Below are 21089 nucleotides of genomic sequence, written 5' to 3'. Positions count from 1 at the left end.
CACTCCCAACATCCTTTGTTCCTGCCAGATTTACAAACTCACTCTCTGCTCCACATTGATAAATGCAGTACATGTGTATGCATATACACACATGCTACAATGTACTGTAAAAGTAATATCTAAGACTCTTGCACAGTACTGTACATACTAGCCTGCATTTATAATATAAAGGACATTATAATAATGTTTACAGTGCAGTGACTGAGATGATAGACGGAGGTGGGATGGCTAACTAGAATGGTTGATCAGATCAACTGCCTGGGGGAAGAAACTTTTAAGATGACGTGGTTTTTGTTTTAAGGGCCCTATATTGCTCTCCAGAAGGGAACTTCTGGAACAGGCATTTTGCAGGATGGGATTTTTTCTGCCTGCTTTTTACTGAATACACACAAGTCCTGCAGTAACAGTAGACTGCTGCCAATGACCTTCTCTGCTGACCTGACAGCTCACTGTAGTTCTTGTGTATTGTGAGAGGATGCTGCACCAGACCAGACAGCGATGGCTGACGTGAGGATGCTCTCTGTGATGGCAGTGTAGAATTGCACCAGTATGTTCAACCACCACAAGTATTCGAATCATCAACACCACTGGCCCGTTCCACACCCCCACTGATGCAGTGCCTCCGGCAAATGGTGCATTACTTCTACAGATGCGCAGCAGACAGCATACTAACAAGCTGTATAACTGCTTGGTACAGCAACTACACTGCAATGGGCAGGAAAGCTCTAAAACAGGTAGTCAAAACTGCCCAAATACATCACCGGCACCAGCCTACACGCCATCAAGGACACGTACAGAGAAAGGTGTCGGAAAAGGGCCAGTAATATGGAGGGTCAAGCATTCCAGCATCTACAGTCCCTTGTGTCCCCTTGCTCCTTAGAGACCTTGCTTCTAAGAAAACAAAGTGGAAAAAATTCCATTTTTCATAAGGCAACACTAAAAACATTTTGAAAACAACTTTATTTTGTGAAATAAAAACTCGCATTAATTTGTAGACAATGAAAAGAAAATAGAGTTAGGGAACAAATTGATTATAGAAAGCACTGGAAAATGTAACAATAGTTAGGAGTTGTTGTCTTGGCAATGGAAGACCATGAAACAATGATGTGATAATTATCCAAATTACAATTGATAATTTAAAGCAAAAAATCATAAAATAATGATAGCAAGAATTAATATACATAGAAGACAGGACACATGCATGTCAGAACAGGATATCTCCCACCTGAATGTATTGTGAATGAGTGACGAGAGGTTAAGGTCATGCAGATTGGCCACATCTGTAAATGATTCAAGTTATTAAATCTTTATTGCAAACTGCATTAGTACCTGAATGGAAGTTTGATGATTAGATAATATGTCGAAGTCATTTTTAAGGTTTGAGCTAGCTTCTTTGTTAAGATTACTTGCAAAAGGAAAATTATCCTCTCTGGTGACGGTGAGATGGGCCCAGCTCAGGACATTCTTCAGGTAGCGTACAGAGCAGCCCACATTTCTTCAGTCTGCTTCTTGGCTGTAGCTGTATTGCTGTAGTCCAGGAGGTTTGCATTCCACATGCCTATACCCCGGAGATTGAACTTTACCAAGAGCAACGCCTTCTTCGAAATGCTCTGCGGATCATCGTACCAGACCTCGTGGTATGTCTTATTCACCTGCCACACAAACCAAGTGTTACATGGAGAATAGTTCACTCACTTGATTAAATCTCTATAAAATGAAATAGGGTTATGGAGTCAGAGGTCATGGTTAAAGGGTGAAAGGTAAATTGTTTAAGGGGAACAAACTCACTCGGGGGTGCTGAGAGCGTGAAAATATCTGCTAGAGTTAGTGTATAGTTTGGGTTCAATTTCAACATTGAAGAGAAGTTTGGATAAGTACATGGATGGGATTAGTAGACTAATGGACTAGATGGGCCAAAGGGCTTAGTGTTCTACCACTCTGGGATTGGGCAGAATAACATCAACCTGCACCTGGATCCCTTCATATCCCTCCCACCCATATTAGACCATCATTCTTACCATATAGATGTAATACGGGGCTTTCTGATCATCGTCCCAAAACCTGCCCGTAATCGATTTGTCAACTTGTTGCATTATCTTCTTGTACGGGATCTGTGTTCCAGCTGCATCACTGCATGGGGCTCCGCGAAAAGGAACACTTTGCAAATCACACCTACCAGCCTGAAAAAGGAGAAGAGCTGAATGGTAATTAACTCGTCATCGTGGCTATCCCTCAAGGTCGAGGATGATGGTCTTCATTCTGAAGAAGTGGCCCACAGAGTGAAGACGCCTGTGCATGTATTTGTTTAACGTGTACTTGATGTTGCACTCCAAGAAGCACATGATACTTCACAAATCAACCAACTGATGCCAATGGCCTGGAAGCCACAATGATTGGAGCTGATGGATTTGTTGCAGCCTTCATCCGCCTTCACAGCCGTTGAGTTCAAAGCAACTTATTAAGTAAATAATTATAGTAACATTGATTTAGAGATTCCACACAGTAACAGGCCCATCCAGCCCATGTCACTAATTAACCTACCAACCTGTACATCTTTGGAATGTGGGAGGAAACCCACTTGGTCACTAGCACTGAAAACTTCACACCACCTTAAATGGATAGGGTCACTTGTCTTGTAGAGGCACTGCCCAGAAGAGAATAGCAAACCACTTCTGTAGAAAACTTTGCCAGGAACACTGTTTATAGACCACGAACAGCCACGTCATACCACTGGCACATAATGAACAAATGATATATCCTTGGATATTAGATTTACTTTTGAACTTTGAGTAGTTAATTCATTCCTTGAGACATGTAAACTATCAGAGAACAACTTGCACAGTAAAACATGACATTCGAAATAATTATACAAAGAACTAAATATTTTACCTCAGACAAAATGATGCAAGGGTAATCATAACCATACCATGGGACTCCCAACACCAGTTTCTTTGGATCAATACCCAGCTTTAAATAGCCTTTAATACCTAAAAGGAAAGGGAAAATTTGATTTGATTTTGGGTCAAACACTGAAAGTTGTAAACTCAGCCAGCTCCATCATGGGCACTAGCCTCCCAAGCAATAAGGACATCTTCAAAGAAACAATACTTCAAAACTACTACTACGTCGACTCAGGCCTAGGGGGCTGGCGCCGGGCACAATGATGGACTCTCCACTTTTCCCTCTCCCTCAGTGTGTTCAGTTCATCTACATTAGCCGTGCCGCTAATACCCCAAAAAGACAGCATCTATTAAGGATCCCCATCACCTAGGAGTTGCCCTCTTCTTACTGCTACCATCAAGGAGGCAGTACAGAAGCTTGAAGACACACTGAACGTTTTAGGAACAGTTTCTTTCCCCTCTGCCAGATTTCTGAATGGACAATGCACCCAGGAACACCAATTTTTGCACTTACACATTTAATTGAATTTATATATACACAGTACTTCCAAATTTTAAGCCTAAATAAACAGCAATATACTGCTGCTGCAAAACACCAAATGTTACTCCTTCCATCAATGACTAAACCAGATGTTGAAACACGATAGGTAGACCAGGCACAAACAAGGTGAGAAGTCTTTGTACCTGATTCTGTCTGGTAATAGGGTGCATTCGCCTTTGCAACACAATCGTCCCATATCTGGCTCTGTATATCATAGGACATGACGAACAAAAAGTCACAGGAGTTTGCAATTTCCACGTAATCATAGCATCGTCCATCAATGCAATCCGGAGACCAAGCCACATCAAACGTAACCTGAGGAACAGTTACAAGTTAATTTCATTTCACGGCACTCATTCCATATTTCCCGACGACTTGGGAGGTCCATTGACTTAATGTGACTCTCAGAGCAGTCCCACTTTTCAATGTTGTTGCAGTCCTATCCTGGGAATGAAAGGGTTAATGGACGAGAAGCATTTGATGGCTCTGGACCTGTACTCACACTGGAGTTCAGAAGAATGAGGGGGATCTCATTGAAACCTCTCAAATATTGAAAGGTTGAGATAGAGTGGATGTGGAAAGTAAATTTCCTATAGTGGGAGAATCTAGGACCAGAGGACACCACTTCAGAATAGGACATCCCCTTGTAATAAAGATGAGGATGGTGAACCTGTGAAATTCATTGCCACAGCCCCCTGTGGAAACCAAGTTATTGGGTACTTTTAAAGTGGAGGTCAATAACTTCTTGATTAGTCAGGGTATCAAAGGTTACAGGCAGAAATCAGGATAACGGGGTTAAGAGGGATAATAATCAGCCTGGATGGAATGGCAGAGACTTGATGGGCTAAATAGCCCAACTCGGCTCCTATGTCTTATGGTCTATAAAACCCTAGTTAGCATGGAGATACAGCACCAGTCATAGACAACAGCTCCAACTATGTTGCTTCCTTACCTGGCAGAGCAGATACACTCCTTTGGACACACTGATGATTGAGAGATTCTCCCAATAGTGGTGGGATCTACAATTCAGGATGCAAGCTTTTCATATGCTTGAAAGATGCATGACATGCCAGAAAACAAATCCTGGAACACTGGAAAAGCTACCACAATTAAGAGCTCCTGCCCCACCTGGTCCATTTTTACATTTACCAGTGGACTACATTCATTTACTAGAGTGTCAAGGATACTCAGACGTGTTAGTAATAGTGGACAAATTCTCAGCAAGAAAAGCCACTGCCACACACACTGCAAAAACACTGCTCAAGGACTATAGTCCTAGAAGGGGATTGCCATGTCTGACAAAGGAACACATCTCACTGGGAATGTTTGGCAGGAATTAAGTCGACTGATGAACATTGAATAATCTTTTCATTGTGCAGAGCAGCTAAGAGTCATCAGGACAAGTCAATCTAATGACTGACTAAGTATCACGAGGAAGTACCATGGCCTACTGTTCTTCCTATGGTCTTTAGTTTCAGAGCAACCCCAAACAAGAAAACTAAACCAAGTCCACTCAAGGCAGTAACTATGTCCCCACCTCAATCTCACAGAGGCAGAGATACACATTATGGCAGACAGGTTAGCTAACTATTGTGTGAAATTGTCCAGTCTGTTTCTCAACAAGTTTCTGCCATATGGAAAGATCCAGCAGAATCAAGGACAGACCCTGATTCACTCCTCCCCCTCCTTCCCTCTAATTCCCCACTCTGGCTCCCCTCTTATCTCTTCTCTCCTCACCTGCCCATCATTGTCACTGGTGCCCTCCCCCTTCCCTTTCTCCCATAGTCCACTCTGCTTTCAGATTCCTCCTTCAACCCCTTACCTTTTCCACCTATCACCACCCAGCTTACTTCATCACCCCTTAGTTTCACTTATCAGATTCTACCTTATACTCCTTCCCCTACCTTCTTATTCTGGCAACTTCTTTCTGGTTTCAGCTCAAAACATCCACTGTTTATTCATTTCCATAGATGCTACCCGACCTGCTGAATTCCTCCAGCATTGTGGGCAAGTTGCTCTGGAAACCATGGCCATTGTCTAATCTGCTGGGTCTTTCCACCCAAGCATTTTCTGTTTTAATTTCAGATTGCCAACATTTGCATTACAATTATAAAATGGCTTCTTTACCTGGGACCCTGGTATTTCCTGGTGGAATATTTCTGTGGTTTCCTTCACAAGCTGAGTTAATGCAAAGTATTCCACAGATTGATATGCAACAGCTTCTTCCAGATCCAAATTGATTCCATCCAGAAATTGTTTTTTTGCCAGCTGCACTTTGCTATGGATCCAAGCTGTTCTGTTAACCTGATCTATAATATCCTTTATTGCTACGTCACCTGAAGAGGGAGGAGATACACATTAGCACAACATCAGCCATAAGATCAGTCATCTTCCGGTCAAGACGGTGCCTGCATACATCGTTCGCTCGGTTGACATCTTCTGGATCAATTATATGTTCAAATGTAAGTTTAATGTCAGGGAAATGTATACAATATACATCCTGAAATGCTTTTTCTTTTGCAAAACATCCATGAGAACAGATAACAGGAATTCTGCAGATGCTGGAAATCCAAGCAACACACATCAAAGTTGCTGGTGAACGCAGCAGGCCAGGCAGCATCTCTAGGAAGAGGTACAGTCGACGTTTCAGGCCGAGACCCTTCCTCAGGACTAATTGAAGGAATAGTTAGTAAGAGATTTGAAAGTGGGAGGGGGAAGATTCAAAATCTCCCCCTCCTCATCTCAAATCTCTTCCTAACTCTTCCTTCAGTTAGTCCTGAGGAAGGGTCTCGGCCTGAAACGTCGACTGTACCTCTTCCTAGAGATGAAAACAGATGTCTTTTACATTTATTGTTCATGTTGAATGTGATTCTGGAACTGTTGGAGCCTGTGATTTGCTGTTTGGAGAACGTTTGGGTGTTTCGGTGCTCTATAGTCTGAGGGGATTCCAGGAGGCAGAGGCAGTGTGCAGGAACCTTGGTGGTGAGAAGGCTGAGCCAAGGCTCGACTGCATTACACCAATTAAAGTGACAATGGAATGAAATGCTGGCTGCCAGCCTTTTTAAAATCTCTGGGGGGGGGGGGGCGACAGGGGGTTAAAAATAAATAAATAAATCACTTTGCTACAGAGAGGGAGAATGCTGCCCAAGTTTTCTGCATTTTGGATGTGGACTTTTCTTCAGTCTTGTGGTTCTTTTTTTTGTATTGTGTTTTTCGCCCTATCTTTCTAATTGTGTGTGGGGAGGAGGATTTTGGGGTCGATGTGCTTGTTTTTGTTTGTTTTTTGAGCGGGGAGGAGGGATGGGGGGATCGATAATTGTGCTGCTATTCTTTTCTTGGTTTTATGGCCATCTGGAGAAGAGTTTCAGAGTTCTATACTGTGATAATAATAAATGAACCTTAACAGAGTAACAATTGAGCTTACGTTTAATATACCTTTTGTAACGAGAACCAAATGCAACTAGAGCCTGAGACTGGTCGCACCACCGTCTGGAATGGAGAGTCACTGCACAGGATCAGAAAAAGCTGCAGAGATCTGTACACTCAGCCAGTTCCATCGTGGGCACTAACCTCTACAGCATCGAGGGCACCTTCAACAGGTGATGCCTCAAAAACGTGGAATCCATTGTTAAGGACCCCCATCACACACGTGTGCCCCCTTCTCATTGCTATCATCAAGGTGGTGGTACAGGAGTTTGAAAACAAATTCAACAATTCAGGAACAGCTTGCTCCCCTCAGATTTCTGAATGGACACTGAATCCATGTACATTATCTCAATCTTTCTTGCTCTTATTGCATTACTTAATTTTTAAAAATACATTTTATTGTAATTTAACTATTATTGCAACGTACTTCTGCTATAAAACAACATATTTCATGGCATATGCCAGTGATATTAAACCTGATTCTGAAGACCGCAGAACAATACAACACAGTTCAGGCCATTTGCCCACAAGGTTGTGCTGACCTTTTAACCTAACCTTTCCCTTTTCACAAAGCCCTCCACCTTCCTTTCACACGTGTCTGAGACTTTTAAATGCCCACTAACATATCTCTCTCTCACCACACCTGGCAGTGTGTTCCACACACTTATCACTGTGTAAAAAAAAACTTAATTCTGTCATTTCCCTGCCCACCCCCCCCCCCCACAATTCTTTGCTCCAAACACTTAAAATTATGGCCCTTGGATTAGCCATTTCTAACTTGGCAAAAGTTTGGCAAATTTGTGCCCAAACACAAGATTAAAGATTCAAGATTGTTTAATGCCATTCCCAGTACACAAGTGTAAAGGAGAACAATAATTGTAATTCCGGATCCGATGCAGCACAAAAAAGATAAATAAGGTGAAGTACACAATAAAATAATTATAAATACATAAGATAGCTTATATACATCGATTAATTGTATGTCCCTAGAGTGACACTAGGCACAGGAGTGTCTGTACATAAAGTGACTGACAGGAAATGATAAAGTAGTGGTGGTTGGGGGTGTGGAGGGGTGGGTTAGTGGGTGGAGGTGTTGCTCAGCCTCACTGCTTGGGGAAAGTAGCTGCTCTTGAGTCAGGTTGTCCTAATCTTGATGCTGTGCAGCCTTCTTGATGGGAGTGGGGGGGAACAGTATCTGAGTGGATGGGATCCTTCATGATGTCATTGGCACTTTTCCAGAGCTTTTTTGTAGTGAAGTTATCCCCTCTGATTCAGGAGTCTGATGTTTGAGGGGTAAAAACTGTTCCTGAACCTGGTGGTGTGGGTTCCTGATGGCAGCAGTGAGAAGAGAGCATGGCCTGGGTGGTGGTGGGGTTCTTGATGAAAGATGCTGCTTTCCTGCGACAATGTTTCATGTAGATGTGCTCAAAGTGGGTTTGGTATTAGTTTATTATCGTCACGTCACAATCAGACCTTAATATCAGGTCTTGCAAGCTGTTCATACAGATCTGATTACACAGTGCATTGAGAGAACAAGGGAAATCAATTAACAATGCAGAACAAAGCGTAACAACTACAGAGAAACTGCAGTGCAGATGAGGAACAAGATGCAAAATCATAACCACGTCAAGGGATGCCTACCCTGAAGTTTAAAGCTTCTCTTTGACGGGAATTCAGTGGGACCCTCTCTCACTGCTCCATTTCTGTAATCTCCAACTCTTCGACTATCTAATCACCCAGAATCACTACTGCAGCCATGTGTCCTTTCTGGAAACCTACTGCCTGCTAGCTTGTCCTGCTCCCACCTTATTCTGGCTTCTTTCCCTTTCCTTTCCTGACTCAGTCTTCATCAGTTTCATTGGCTCTTTATTCCCCTTCATAGGTGCTGCCTGACCAGCTGAGTTTCTCCAGAATTTTGTGTGTTAGTCGAGATCAGAACAAGGTAGATGTGTGAGGTCAAAAGTCCAATTTATCATACTGGAATCCAGCCTCCCCTCCATGTACTTGCCAGAAAAGTTCAAAGTAAATTTATTACCAAAGTACATACACGTCATTATATGCAGCTCTGAGATTCATTTTCTTGTGGGCATTCACAAGAATAGTCTTATAACAGTGAGATAGAAGCTGTCCTTGAGCCTGGTGGTATGTGCTTTCAGGCTTCTGTATCTTCTCCCTGATTACCGGTGAATAGGAAAAGAGAGAGTGTCCACAGTGGGCGGGGTCTTTGATTATTCTGCCATCAGGAAGTTGGTGCAGGAGACTTGGGACTCACACCACCAGGTTCAGGAGTAGTTATTACCCCTCAACCATCAGGCTCCTGAACCAGAGGGGATAACCTCACTCACCCCATCACTAAACTGTGCCTATAACCTATGGACTCACTTGCAAGGACTCTTCATCTTATGTTCTTGATATTTATTGCTTATCATAATTTCTCTTTTTCGCTCTTTTTGCATTTACAGTTTGCTTATTTTTGCACATTGGTTCGTTGTTTAGTTGGGCACGGTCTTTGATTCTATTGCATTACTTGTATTTACCAGGAAAACTCGCAATAAAATGAATCTCAGGGTTGCACATAATGACACGCATGTACTTTGATAATAAATTTACTTTGAGCTTTCCTGGCTGCTTTTCCAAGGCAGAAAGTACAGACAGTCCATGGAGGGGAGGCTGGATTCCATGATGTACTGAGCTGTGTCCACAACTCCCTGAAGTTTGTTCTTGCGAGTGCAGCTCCATTGTAGCTCGAGCTGCACACCAGCAGAAAACCTCTGACAAGAATAGTTACCTTTCAGAACAACTCGAACCTCATTTGCGTGTGCGTGACACAAAAGCTCAGGGTCATATGCTCCAAATATTGCGATAGTTGTTAGTTTGGACCAATCATAATGCTTCCAATCTTGTCCTCCAACGTCAAAGGCAAAAACCTAAAGCAGAAATTAAAACAACCTTTTGTGATGAAAGCCATAAAACAGACTGACAAATTTGGATGTCCCCCAAATAGTTAAATTTCCAAGGATACAAGGCAAGAACAATGCTCCCTCTAGTTATTTTTACAGCTGTGTGGACCAACCATTGCAGGAATTTTTTTTTAAAACACGGCCTGAAAACTGCACGACACTTTAACATGGTAGTCATGGGAGATTTTAACATGCAGGTCGATTGGGAAAATCAGGTTGGTAATGGATGTCAAGAGTGAGTTTGTTGAATGCCTAAGAGATGGCTTTTTAGAGCAATTTGCTGTTGAGCCAACTAGGGGATCAGCTATATTGATTGGGTGTTTATATAATGAACCAGAGGTGATTAGGGTGCTTAAGGTAAAAGAACCCTTAGGAACCAGTGATCACAATATGATTGTGTTCAATTTGAAATTTGATAGGGAGAAAGTAAAGTCTGATGTAGCAGTATTTCAGTGGAGTAAGGGAAATTACAGTGGTATTAGAGAGGAGTTGGCCAAAGTAAATTGGAAAGAGCTGCTGGCAGGGATGTCAGCAGAGCAGCAATGGTGTGTGTTTCTGGGAAAAATGAGGAAGGTGCAGGACATGCGTATTCCAAAAATGAAGAAATACTCAAATAGTAAAATAGTACAACCGTGGCAGACAAGGGAAGTCAAAGCTATTGTAAAAGCAAAAGGGCATACAACAAAGCAAAAATTAGTGGGAAGATAGAAAATAAGGAAGTTTTTAAAAACCTTAAGAGAGCAACTAAAAAAATCATTATAAGGGAAAAGATGAAAAATGAAAGCAAGCTAGCAAATAATATCAAAGTGGATAGTAAAAGTTTTTTCAAGTATATTAAAAATAAAAGAAATGAGAACAGATATAGGACCACTAGAAAATGAGGCAGGAGAAATAATAACAGGGGACAAGGAGATGGCTGATTAACTAAATGAGTATTTTGTGTCAGTCTTCACTGTGGAAGACATCAGCAGTATGCCTGATGTTGTAGTGTGTGAAGGAAGAGAAGTTGGTGCAGTTACTGTTACAAGAGAGAAGGTGCTCAAAAAGCTGAAACACCTAAGGGTACAAAAATCACCAGAACCAGATGAACTGCACCCTAGAGTTCTGAAAGAGGTAGCGTTAGAGATTGTGGTGGCGTTAGAAATGCTCTTTCAAAAATCATCGGACTCTGGCATGGTACCAGAGGAGTAGAAAATTGCCAATTCACTCCACTCTTTAAGAAAGGAGGAAGGCAGCAGAAAGAAAATTACAAACCAGTTAGCCTGACCTCAGGGGTTGGGAAGATGTCAGCGTCAATTGTTAAGAATGAGGTGGAGTACTTGGTGACACAAGACAAGATAATACGAAGTCAGCATAGCTTCCTTCAGGGAAAATCCTGATTGACAAATCTGTTGGAATTCTTTGAGATTACAAGTAGGATAGACAAAGGGGATACAGATGTTGTATATTTGGACTTTCAGGACCCCTTTGACAAGGTGCCACACGTGAGGCTGCTTATCAAGTTAAGAGTCCATGGTATTACAGGAAAGTTACTAGCATGATTAGAGCATTAGCTGATTGGTAGGGAGGCAGCGAGTGGGAATGAAAGGATCCTTTTCTGGTTGGCTGCCAGTGACTAGTGGTGTTCTGCAGGGGTCGGTGTTGGGACCACTTCTTTTCATGCTGTATATAAATAATTTAGATGATGGAATAGATGGCTTTTTGCCAAGTTTGCAGATGATACGAAGATTGGTGGAGGGGCGGGTAGTGTTGAGGAAACAGATAGGATGCAGAGGACTTAGACAGATTAGGAGAATGGGCATGGAAGTGGCAATGTTGGAAAAGGCATGGTCATGTACTTTGGTAATAGAAATAAATGTGCAGACTATTTTCTGAACGGGGAGAAAATCCAGGAATCTGAGATGCCGAGGGACTTGGGAGTCCTTGTGCAGAACACCCTGAGGGTTAACTTGCAGGTTGAGTCGGTGGTGGAGGAAGGCAAATGCCATGTTAGCATTCATTTCAAGAGGTCTAGAATACAACAGGAGGGATGTGATTTTTCCCATGGTGAGAGAGTCTAGGACAAGAGGGCACAGCCTCAGGATAGAGAGGTGCCCTTTCAAAACAGATGCGGAAAAATTTCTTTAGCCAAAAGGTGATGAACTTGTGGAATTTGTTGCCACATGCAGCTGTGGAGGCCAGGTCATTGGGCGTATTTAAGGCAGAGATTGATAGGTTCTTGACTGGACATAGCAAAGGTTATGGGGAGAAGGCTGGGAACTGGGGTTGAGGAGGAGATTAAAAAAAAGGATCAGCCATGATTGAATGGCACAGCAGACTCGATGGCCCATTTGGCTTAATTCTTCTCCTGCATCTTCCATCATTCACCCTCACAGATGCTGCCTGACCTGCTGAGTTCCTCTAACATTGTGTGCATTGCTCTGGATTTCCAGAATCTGACATGTCCTTGGTCTTTGAAATGAACTTTACATGGCACCCTTGTGATCCTTTCTAGGACATTCCAAACCATATTACAGACAGTAAAGCACACTGAAGACGAGATACTATCCTGGTGAAGCACACGTTATCACTTGCTAGTACAGATGTACTGAGCAGAAGAATTGTGCTTAGCTGGGAGCCCTGATAACATTGCAACATTCCCCTCAGTAAACAGCAGATTAACTGCTCAATTAAGGCAACTTTTAACCCACATACTAACAGATACTGATAGTACCCAGCCTGCAAGCGATATCCAGCGCTGCTCCTCAGCTACCTGGTAATAATTACTGCAAAACAAATGCAATAGTCAGCAAACCTCCAACACAATAATAGACCACGTTAAGACAGGCTACAAGATGACTAAATTGCCCACCAGTACGATAAGATGAACTCTTGAACTGAATGTCCGGTACCTCATTATGACTTTACACCTTACTGCCTATATGCACTGCACTTTTCTCTAACAGCTCTGAATGCATAACAGCTTGGTAGGCAACTGTTCTGCCCATGACTGGCAGAAACTGCAGAGAGCTGTGTCCACATCATATAAACCAGCCTCCCCTGCATGCACTCTCAACACTTCCTGCTGCCTCAGTAAAGCAGCTGGCAAAATCCAAGATTCCTCCCAGCTTGGACATTCCTTCTCCCATCAGACAGAAGATATGAAGTCCAAGAGTACATATCACCAGAACCAAAGACAGCTTCTGCCCCACTTAGACTCTTGAAAAGACCACGTGGTTGATAATCTTGTTCGAGGACCTCTTGCCCTCAATCGATCTTATGATTTGAACTTTATCACTTATCTGCACTGCACTTTGTAGCTATGACACTTCAAACAGCATTGTTATTTTTAAATTTTGTTCTACTTCAATGCTCTGTGTAACAAAAGACCATAAGATATAGGAGCAGAAGTAGGCCAGTCAGCCCATCGACTCTGCTCTGTCATTCAGTCATGGGTTGATCCAATTCTTCCAGTCATCCCCACTCCCCTGCCTTCCCCCCATACCCTTTGATGCCCTGGCTAATCAAGAACCTATCTCTGCCTTAAATGCACCTAATGACTTGGCATCCTGAAGTCGTGCCCTCTTGTCCTAGACTCCCCTACCATGGGAAATAACCTTGCCATATCTAATCTGTTCAGGCCTTTTAATACTTGGAATGTTTCTATGAGATTCCACCCCCCCCCCCATTCTCCTGAACTCCAGGGAATACAGCCCATGAGCTGCCAGATGTTCCTCATTCAGTAACCCATTCATTCCTGGAATCATTCTCATGAATCTTCTCTAAACCCTCTCCAGTGTCATTTTATAAAGGATATACTAAGGAGCCCAAACTGCACACAATACTCCAAGTGTGGTCTCATGAGTGCCTTGCTCTTATATGCTATTCCCTTAGAAATGAAAGCCAACATTGCATTCTCCTTCACCACTGACTCAACCTGGAGGTTAACCTTCAGGGTATCATGCAGAAGGACTCCCAAGTCCCTTTGCATCTCTGCATTTTGAATTTTCTCCCCATCTAAATAATAGTCTGCCCGTTTATTTCTTCCATCAAAATGCATGACCATACACTTTCCAACGTTATATTTCATTTACCCCATACCCCTAAACTATCCAAGTCTCTCTGCAGGCTCTCTGTTTCCTCAATACTACCCTCCACCTATCTTTGTATCATTAGAAAATTTAGCCACAAATCCACTTGTACCATAGTCCAAATCGTTGACATACATTGTAAAAAGCAGTGGTCCCAACACCGATCCCTGCGGAATTCCACTGGTAACTGGCAGCCAGCCAGAATAGGATCCCCTTATTCCCACTCTATTTTCTGCTGATCAACCAATGCTCCAACCATGCTAGTAACTTCCCTGCAATTCCATGGGCTTTTACCTTGCCAAGCAGCCTCATGTGTCAAAGGCCTTCTGAAAATCCAAGTACACCACATCTCTGCATCTCCTTCGTCTACCCTGCTTGTAATTTCCTCAAAAAATTGCAGTAGGTTAGTCAGGCAGGATTTTCCTTTCAGGAAACCATGCTGGCTTTGGCCTATCTTGTCATGTGCCTCCAGGTACTCCGTAATCTCATCCCTAACAACTGATTCCAACAACTTCCCAAACACTGATGTCAGGCTAACAGGTCTATAGTTTCCTTTCTGCTGCCTCCCACCCTTCTTGAATAGTGGAGTAACATTTGCAATTTTCCAGTCATCTGATAAAATGCCAGAATCTATTGATTCTTCAAGGATCATCGTTAATGCCTCTGCAATCTCTCCAGCTACTTCCTTCAGAACCTGAAGGTGCATTCCATCAGGTCCAGGAGATTTATCTACCCTCAGACCATTAAGCTTCCTGAGCACCTTCTCAGTCATAATTTTCACTGCACCAACTTCACTTCCCCGATACTCCTGAATGTCCAGTATACTGCAGACCTCTTCCATTGTGAAGACTGATGCAAGATACGCATTCAGTTCCTCTGCCATCTCTAAGTTTCTCGTTACAATATCTTCAGCGTCATTTTCTATTGGTCCTATATCTACCCTCAACTCTCCCTTACCCTTCATATACTCAAGGATCTGTATGAGAGAGAAACTTTTTACTGTATCTCAGTTCATAAAGCAACTTCAACCCCCCAACAGAAAGCCACCTGCCCATTGTCCCCCTCCTCAATTACCAGCCCCTTCCTGCCTCAGCCCTCCTCACAACTCTTTACACAAAATTTTGATGGAATTCAGCAGCCCAGGCAGCATCTATGGAAGAGTACAGTCGACGTTTCGGGCCAAGACACTTAAGTGTCTCGGCCTGAAACACTGACTGTACTATTTTCCATAGACACTCCTGACCTGCTGAGTTCCTCCAGCATTTTGTGTGTGTGTGTTGTTTGGATTTCCAGCAGCTACAGATTTTTCGTTTGTGATTAGACCACGACTTTTTGTAACACCCTCCCTCTTGATGCAGGGTCACAACCAGAAACACCATCCCTCCCTCCACTCCACAGAAGCTGCCCATATCCTCCAGCTGTTTGGTTCTGTTTAACATACAAAATGCATGCTGCTTGGATCTCCAGCATCTGCAGATTTCATGCTTGTGGTTCTGTTTAATGCAGTTTCTGGCACCTGCAGTCTCCTGCTTTGCCTCAGATTTCATACTAGTGAATCAATTCTCAAACCAAAATACAACCAAGCCAACACCCAATTCTCCCAGTCAACACATTAGATGGCAGAAAGAATCAATCACTTTATTGCCACTATGTGAAACATACTAGAATTGATTGTGGTTCAGGGCCAAACATAAAACACAGGACAATACCAAAACAGACAACAATAGCAACCAACAATTTACAAGACAATAGTGCAAACAGCCATGAATAATAAGTAATTAGAACAGTCACATGCACAAACATCAATAATCAAACTTAAATGTGAACATATGAGCAGACTCAATTATCACAACAAGGAGAGCAGGAAAGACCACTTAACAGATGTTGTGTTAGGGTTTTACACCTGAGAGTGTTTTGTGGAGAAACTGGATACCTACAGGAAAGAAGCTACAGAGATAACATGTAGCCCTGGTGTTGATGGACAAATAGTGTCTCTCCGATGACAATTTGGTAAATATGTGACTGTTAGGTTGGGAGAGGCCAGCAGTAATTTTTCAGCTCTATTCTTCACTCTGGTCTTTAACGGTAGCTGACAGCCAGCCGACAAAGAACATAGAACACTACAGTACAGTACAGGACCTTCGGCCCACAATATTATACTGACCTTTTAACCTACTTTAAGATCACTCTAACCCACCCTCCAGAGTTTTATAGAGCTGCAACTTTACCTCTTGGCTCAAACACAATTTCCCAGCTAATGTTTGGCCAACACACCATCATGTGCTGTGTGGTATGACGTGGGCGATCGCAATCCCATGACCACGATTGTTCTTGGCAAACTCTTCTACAGAAGTGCTTTGCCACTAACTTCTTCTGTACAAGATGGGTAACCCCAGCCATTATCAATACTCTTCAGAGATTGTCTGCCTGTTGTCAGTGGTCGCATAACCAGGACTTGTGATATGCACCGGCTGCTTGTTCAACCATCCATCACCTGCTCCCATGGCTTCACATGACCCTGATCGAGGGGGTGAACAGGTGCTACACCTTGCCCCAGGGTGACCTACAGGCTAGCGGAGGGAAGGAGCACCTTGCATCTCCTTTGTTAGAGATGTATCTCCACCCACAAACACAACCTACGTCTTCTTAACCACCTTATCAGCTCGTGTGGCAACTTTGAGAATCTACGTATGCAAACCCCCGTTCCTCTGCACCTGAGAATCCTGCCTTTAACCCCTGTACTCTGCCTTCAAATTCAGCCTTCCAAAGTGAATCAATCACGTCACACTTTTCTGGGCCGAACCCCATCTGCCACTTGTCAGCCCAGATTTGCAGCCTGTCAACGTCCCATTGCACCTATGACAACCTCCACACCACCCAACATTTCTTCAAGTATATTTAGAGGTAGGTACAATCACAATTTTAAAAAATTGGACAGGAAGGTTGAGGGAAAAGGGAGTAGATGGTACAAACACAAGTATACAAATTGGCTGGCAGGATCCGGACAGGTCAAAAGGCTTTGTTTCTTCATGCTGTATAACACTGGGTTTATACACTTCCCTACCCCAAACAACATATTATTGACACATCCTGCCTCTGTAATATTGCCCTTCAGTGTGCCTCTCATGAATCACCTGCAGAATATAATTAAAATACTGTTTTTCAACATTATGCAAAGTTTCTGCTACTTCAAGGAGAACCTGATCATTAAATTTGCAGATGATACCACAGTGGTGGGGCTCATCAGCAAAAATGATGAAACAATGTACAGGGAAGAGGTCAAACACCTATAGAGCTGGTGCAGGGATAACAACTTGAAGCTTAATGTCACCAAAACCAAGGAGGTGATCGTCGATTTCAGACTGTCTCAGCCTGAGCAAACACCCCTCAGCATCAGCAGCTCCACAGTGGAGAGAGTGGAAAACATCAAGTTTCTTGGGGTGCAGATCTCCGACAATCTCACCTGGTCCAGGAACACCACTGGGATTGTGAAACAGGCCCAGCAGAGATTGCACTTTCTGACGAAGTTTAAACAAGCATCACTCCCCACTAACATCTTAACTACATTCTACAGAGGCGTGGTTGAGAGTGTGCTGACCATTTGCATCACAACCTGGTACTCCAGCTGCAGTTCTGTTGACAAAAAAAGCCTTGCAGAGGGTGGTTAGCGGAGCAGAGAAGGTTATTGGGGTCTCCCTACCTTCTGTCCAAGACCTCTTTCAGAGTCGATGCCTCCAGAAGACACGGTACATCATAAAAGACCCCTCACACGCTCTCCATGAACTGTTTGTTCTTCTGCCATCAGGCAAACGTCACAGGAGCATCAAAACTAAAACCACAAGGCTACTAAACAGCTTCCTCCCACAGGCAGTCAGACTGCTAAATAGCTGCTCCACCTGACTCTGCTTTGGACACTTATAACTGATTTTAACTGACATGTGGCTGTTGTGTTTTACTATTTATTGTTATGTTTATTATTTAGTGTTGCGTTTGTTATGATTGCACTGCTCCTGGGAAACGCTGTCTCATTCTGCCCTGCAGAGCTGATGTATGGTTAGAATGACAATAAAGTTTTTTGAATCTTGAAACTACATAGACAATGAAATGTAGTAAACAACCTGAGCTACCACAATCTGAATCGCTGAACCCAACCACATCCTCTCCCCGGACACAACCCCAAATCCCTGCTAGGGGTCGCGGGTCCCCACCCAAACCCCGGCTGAGGGTCTCGGGTCCCTCCTCGACAACCTCAAACCCCTCTAGGGCGTCGGACACCTCCCCAACCCACTCCCGGGGAGTCCCGACTCCTTTCTCGGGCACACAACCCCACACCGCTCGCCGGGGAATCGTGAGACCCCCTCGCTGAAAACCCCACCACCAGCTCCCTTCCGGACACCACTCCACCCCTCACCGAAGTCCCGGTCGCCCCACTCGGATTCCAGCCCAGCCCCAGCCCAGCCCCAGCCCCAGCCCCAGCCCCAGCCCCAGCCCCTCCACTAAGCTCACCTCCAGCTGGCTGGCTCCCGACAACGGGCGGCAAAGGCCGGGCTCGGAGCACGGGCAGCCGGGAATCGGGGACGACCTGACGGGTGGAGCACTGCCGGAGCCGCAGGCCACCCAGAGCCCGAGGAGGGACAGGAAGATGAGGCCGGGGACGCCCCGCGCTCCGCAGCCCATATCGCCGCTCGGCGGAGGGAATAACCCGCCGGCCGCCACCTAGAACCCGTGGCCCCGCCCCTTGTCCGCGACCCCGCCCCTTCCTGTGTGTGGTCCCGCCCATTGTCGGTGACCCCGCCCCTTCCTGTGTGTGACCCCGCCTCCCTTCCATAGGCATAGTCATACTTTATTGATCCCGAGGGAAATTGGTATTCGTTACAGTTGCACCATAAATAATTAAATAGTAATATGTAAATTACGCCAAGAAATAAGTCCAGGACAAGCCTATTGGCTCAAGGTGTCTGATCCTCCAAGAGAGGAGTTGTAAAGTTTGATGGCTGTCTCATTCTGCCCTGCAGAGCTGAGGTACGGTTAGAATGATGATAAAGTTTTTTGAATCTTGAATCCTTGTTGTCCAGTGTCATTGTAGTAGTGTAGCTCAGGGAGTGCACGAGTGGCAGTAGTGTGATTGGTTGGTACGAATGTAACAGCACACTACTGAAAGCATTGACTATGAATACGAAATGAAAAGACATTGCATGCTTAATTCTTTTTTATTTTTTGATATGAATAAAGTTTAAAACAGGGAGAGCATGCAGACTCAACACAGACATCACCACAGTTTGCCTGCTGCACTGATCCCAGGCCATGAGCATAGAGTGCAGTACTGAAGGTACTCTCTTGAGGGTGGAACTTTAATGAGAGCTCCCTGCAAAAAAAAACCTCATGTGGTATCATTTTGATAAACAGAGGGATTCTCCCAATTACCTGGCTAATATTTAACCCTCAATCAATGGCTCAATATAGGCTTTGTCAGCAAAACAAGAGAGTTGGTCATTGACTTCAGGCAGGTGGGGAGGGAAGGGTAGCATTGTTATCTCAACAGTCTGAAATTGAGAGAGTTGTGAGCTTCAAGTTCCCAGGTGTGAACATCACCAGCAGCCTTTCTTGGTCCAACAACGTAGATGCCACAGCGAAGGGAGCACAACAACACCTTTACTTCCTCAGGAGGCTAAAGAAACCCTAATCAACACACGCGAAATGCTGGAGGAACTCAGCAGGTCAGGCAGCACTGACAGAAATGAATAAACCATCAATATTTCAGGCCGAGACTGAGAAGGAAGGGGCAGGACGTCAGAATGAAAAGATGGAGGGAGGGGAAGGAGGATAGCTAAAAGGTGACCGGTGAAGCCAGGTGGGTGGAGAAGGTCAAGGCCCAGAGATGAAGGAATCTGATAGGAGTAGAGAGTGGACCATAGGGGAAAGAGAAGGAGGCAGGGCAACAGGGGGTGGGTGATAGGTGAGACAAGGTAGAAGTTCAGAGTGGGGAATGGGAGGGGGGGGGGCTGGAAATTTTTTTACCAGAAGGAGAAATTGATAATCATACCATCAAGTTGGAGAAATACTATCTGGACGCACCACAGCTCATTGAGGCTCTGACTGGATGTGAGTGCAAGAAACTGCAGGAAGTTGCGGACACATCTCAGCACATCAGCAAAATCCAGTCTCCTGTTCATGGAATCTGTCCACACTTCTCACAGTCAGCATAAAACAGCCAGCATAATGAAAGAACCCAGTCAACGCGGACATTCTCTCTTCTCTCCTCTCCCATCAGGCAGAAGACACTAGAGCCTGAAAGTAAGTACCACCAGGCTCAAGGACAGCCTCTTCCCTGGTTATAATGGTCTCCTAGTAGGACTCCTGAACTTGATGTCATCATGACCTTGTGCTTTCCCTGTAACCGTAACACTTCTGCATTCCTCTACTGTGTTCCCTTGTACTACCTCAATGCAACGTTGCAATGGAAGGATCAGTACCAACAGTATGCAAGATAATTCTTCAGTACCTTGTGACAATTTTAAACCAATTTGTTGCAGAGCACCACAGTAGTGTAGTGGTTAGTGCGACACTATTACAGCTCGGGGCATTGGGATTCAGAGCTCACTTCCGATGCTGCCTGTGAGGTTTGTACACCTTTCTTGTGAGTGCTGGGATTCAGCCGAATGCTCCGGTTTCTCCCGTAGTCCAAAGAACAGTTCTGCTTAGTAGGTTAATTGGTCACTGTAAATTATATAACCATATAACAATTACAGCACGGAAACAGGCCATCTTGGCCCTTCTAGTCCGTGCCGAACAGTTACTCTCACCTAGCCCCATCAACCTGCACTCAGCCCATAACCCTCCATTCCTTTCCTGACCATATAGCTATCCAATTTTTTTTTAAACGACAACATCGAACCTGCCTCTACCACTTCTACTGGAAGCTTGTTCCACACAGTTACCACGCTCTCAGTAAAGAAGTTCCCCCTCGTGTTACCCCTAAACTTTTGCCCCCTAACTCTCAACTCATGTCCTCTTGTTTGAATCTCCCCCACTCTCAATGGAAAAAGCCTATCCACGTCAAATATATCTATCCCCCTTATAATTTTAAATACCTCTATCAAGTCCCCCCTCAATCTTCTACGCTCCAAAGAATAAAGACCTAACTTGTTCAACCTTTCTCTGCAACTTAGGTGCTGAAAACTACGTAACATTC

At 44.1% G+C, this 21089-nt stretch overlaps 1 protein-coding gene across 1 annotated transcript; it reads right to left on the bottom strand.

Moving 5' to 3' along the window:
• Positions 1 to 959: 959 nt before the first annotated feature.
• On the bottom strand, positions 960 to 18647 carry ctbs (chitobiase, di-N-acetyl-). Its single transcript, XM_072273286.1, has 7 exons — positions 18404 to 18647; positions 9656 to 9794; positions 5569 to 5777; positions 3585 to 3756; positions 2890 to 2987; positions 2019 to 2180; positions 960 to 1652 (listed from the first exon to the last, which is right to left on the bottom strand). Exons 1-7 carry the CDS (start codon positions 18572 to 18574, stop codon positions 1467 to 1469), a joined length of 1137 nt encoding a protein of 378 aa, XP_072129387.1. The 5' UTR covers positions 18575 to 18647; the 3' UTR covers positions 960 to 1466.
• Positions 18648 to 21089: the final 2442 nt, after the last annotated feature.

This window comes from Mobula birostris, chromosome 12 (assembly GCF_030028105.1).
Source record: "Mobula birostris isolate sMobBir1 chromosome 12, sMobBir1.hap1, whole genome shotgun sequence".
NCBI classification, from domain to species: domain Eukaryota; kingdom Metazoa; phylum Chordata; class Chondrichthyes; order Myliobatiformes; family Myliobatidae; genus Mobula; species Mobula birostris.
This window is presented reverse-complemented; position numbering and strand designations above follow the sequence as displayed.

Bases quoted from the DNA above. Each gene is read 5' to 3' on its own strand.
- ctbs (XM_072273286.1), bottom strand. From the start codon at position 18,574: ATGGGCTGCGGAGCGCGGGGCGTCCCCGGCCTCATCTTCCTGTCCCTC. The intron at 3,757-5,568 runs GTAAAGAAGCCA...ACTGTTCCTCAG, and splicing joins AGGAAATACCAGGGTCCCAG to GTTACGTTTGATGTGGCTTG. The intron at 1,653-2,018 runs GTAAGAATGATG...TTTGTGTGGCAG, and splicing joins CCCCGTATTACATCTATATG to GTGAATAAGACATACCACGA.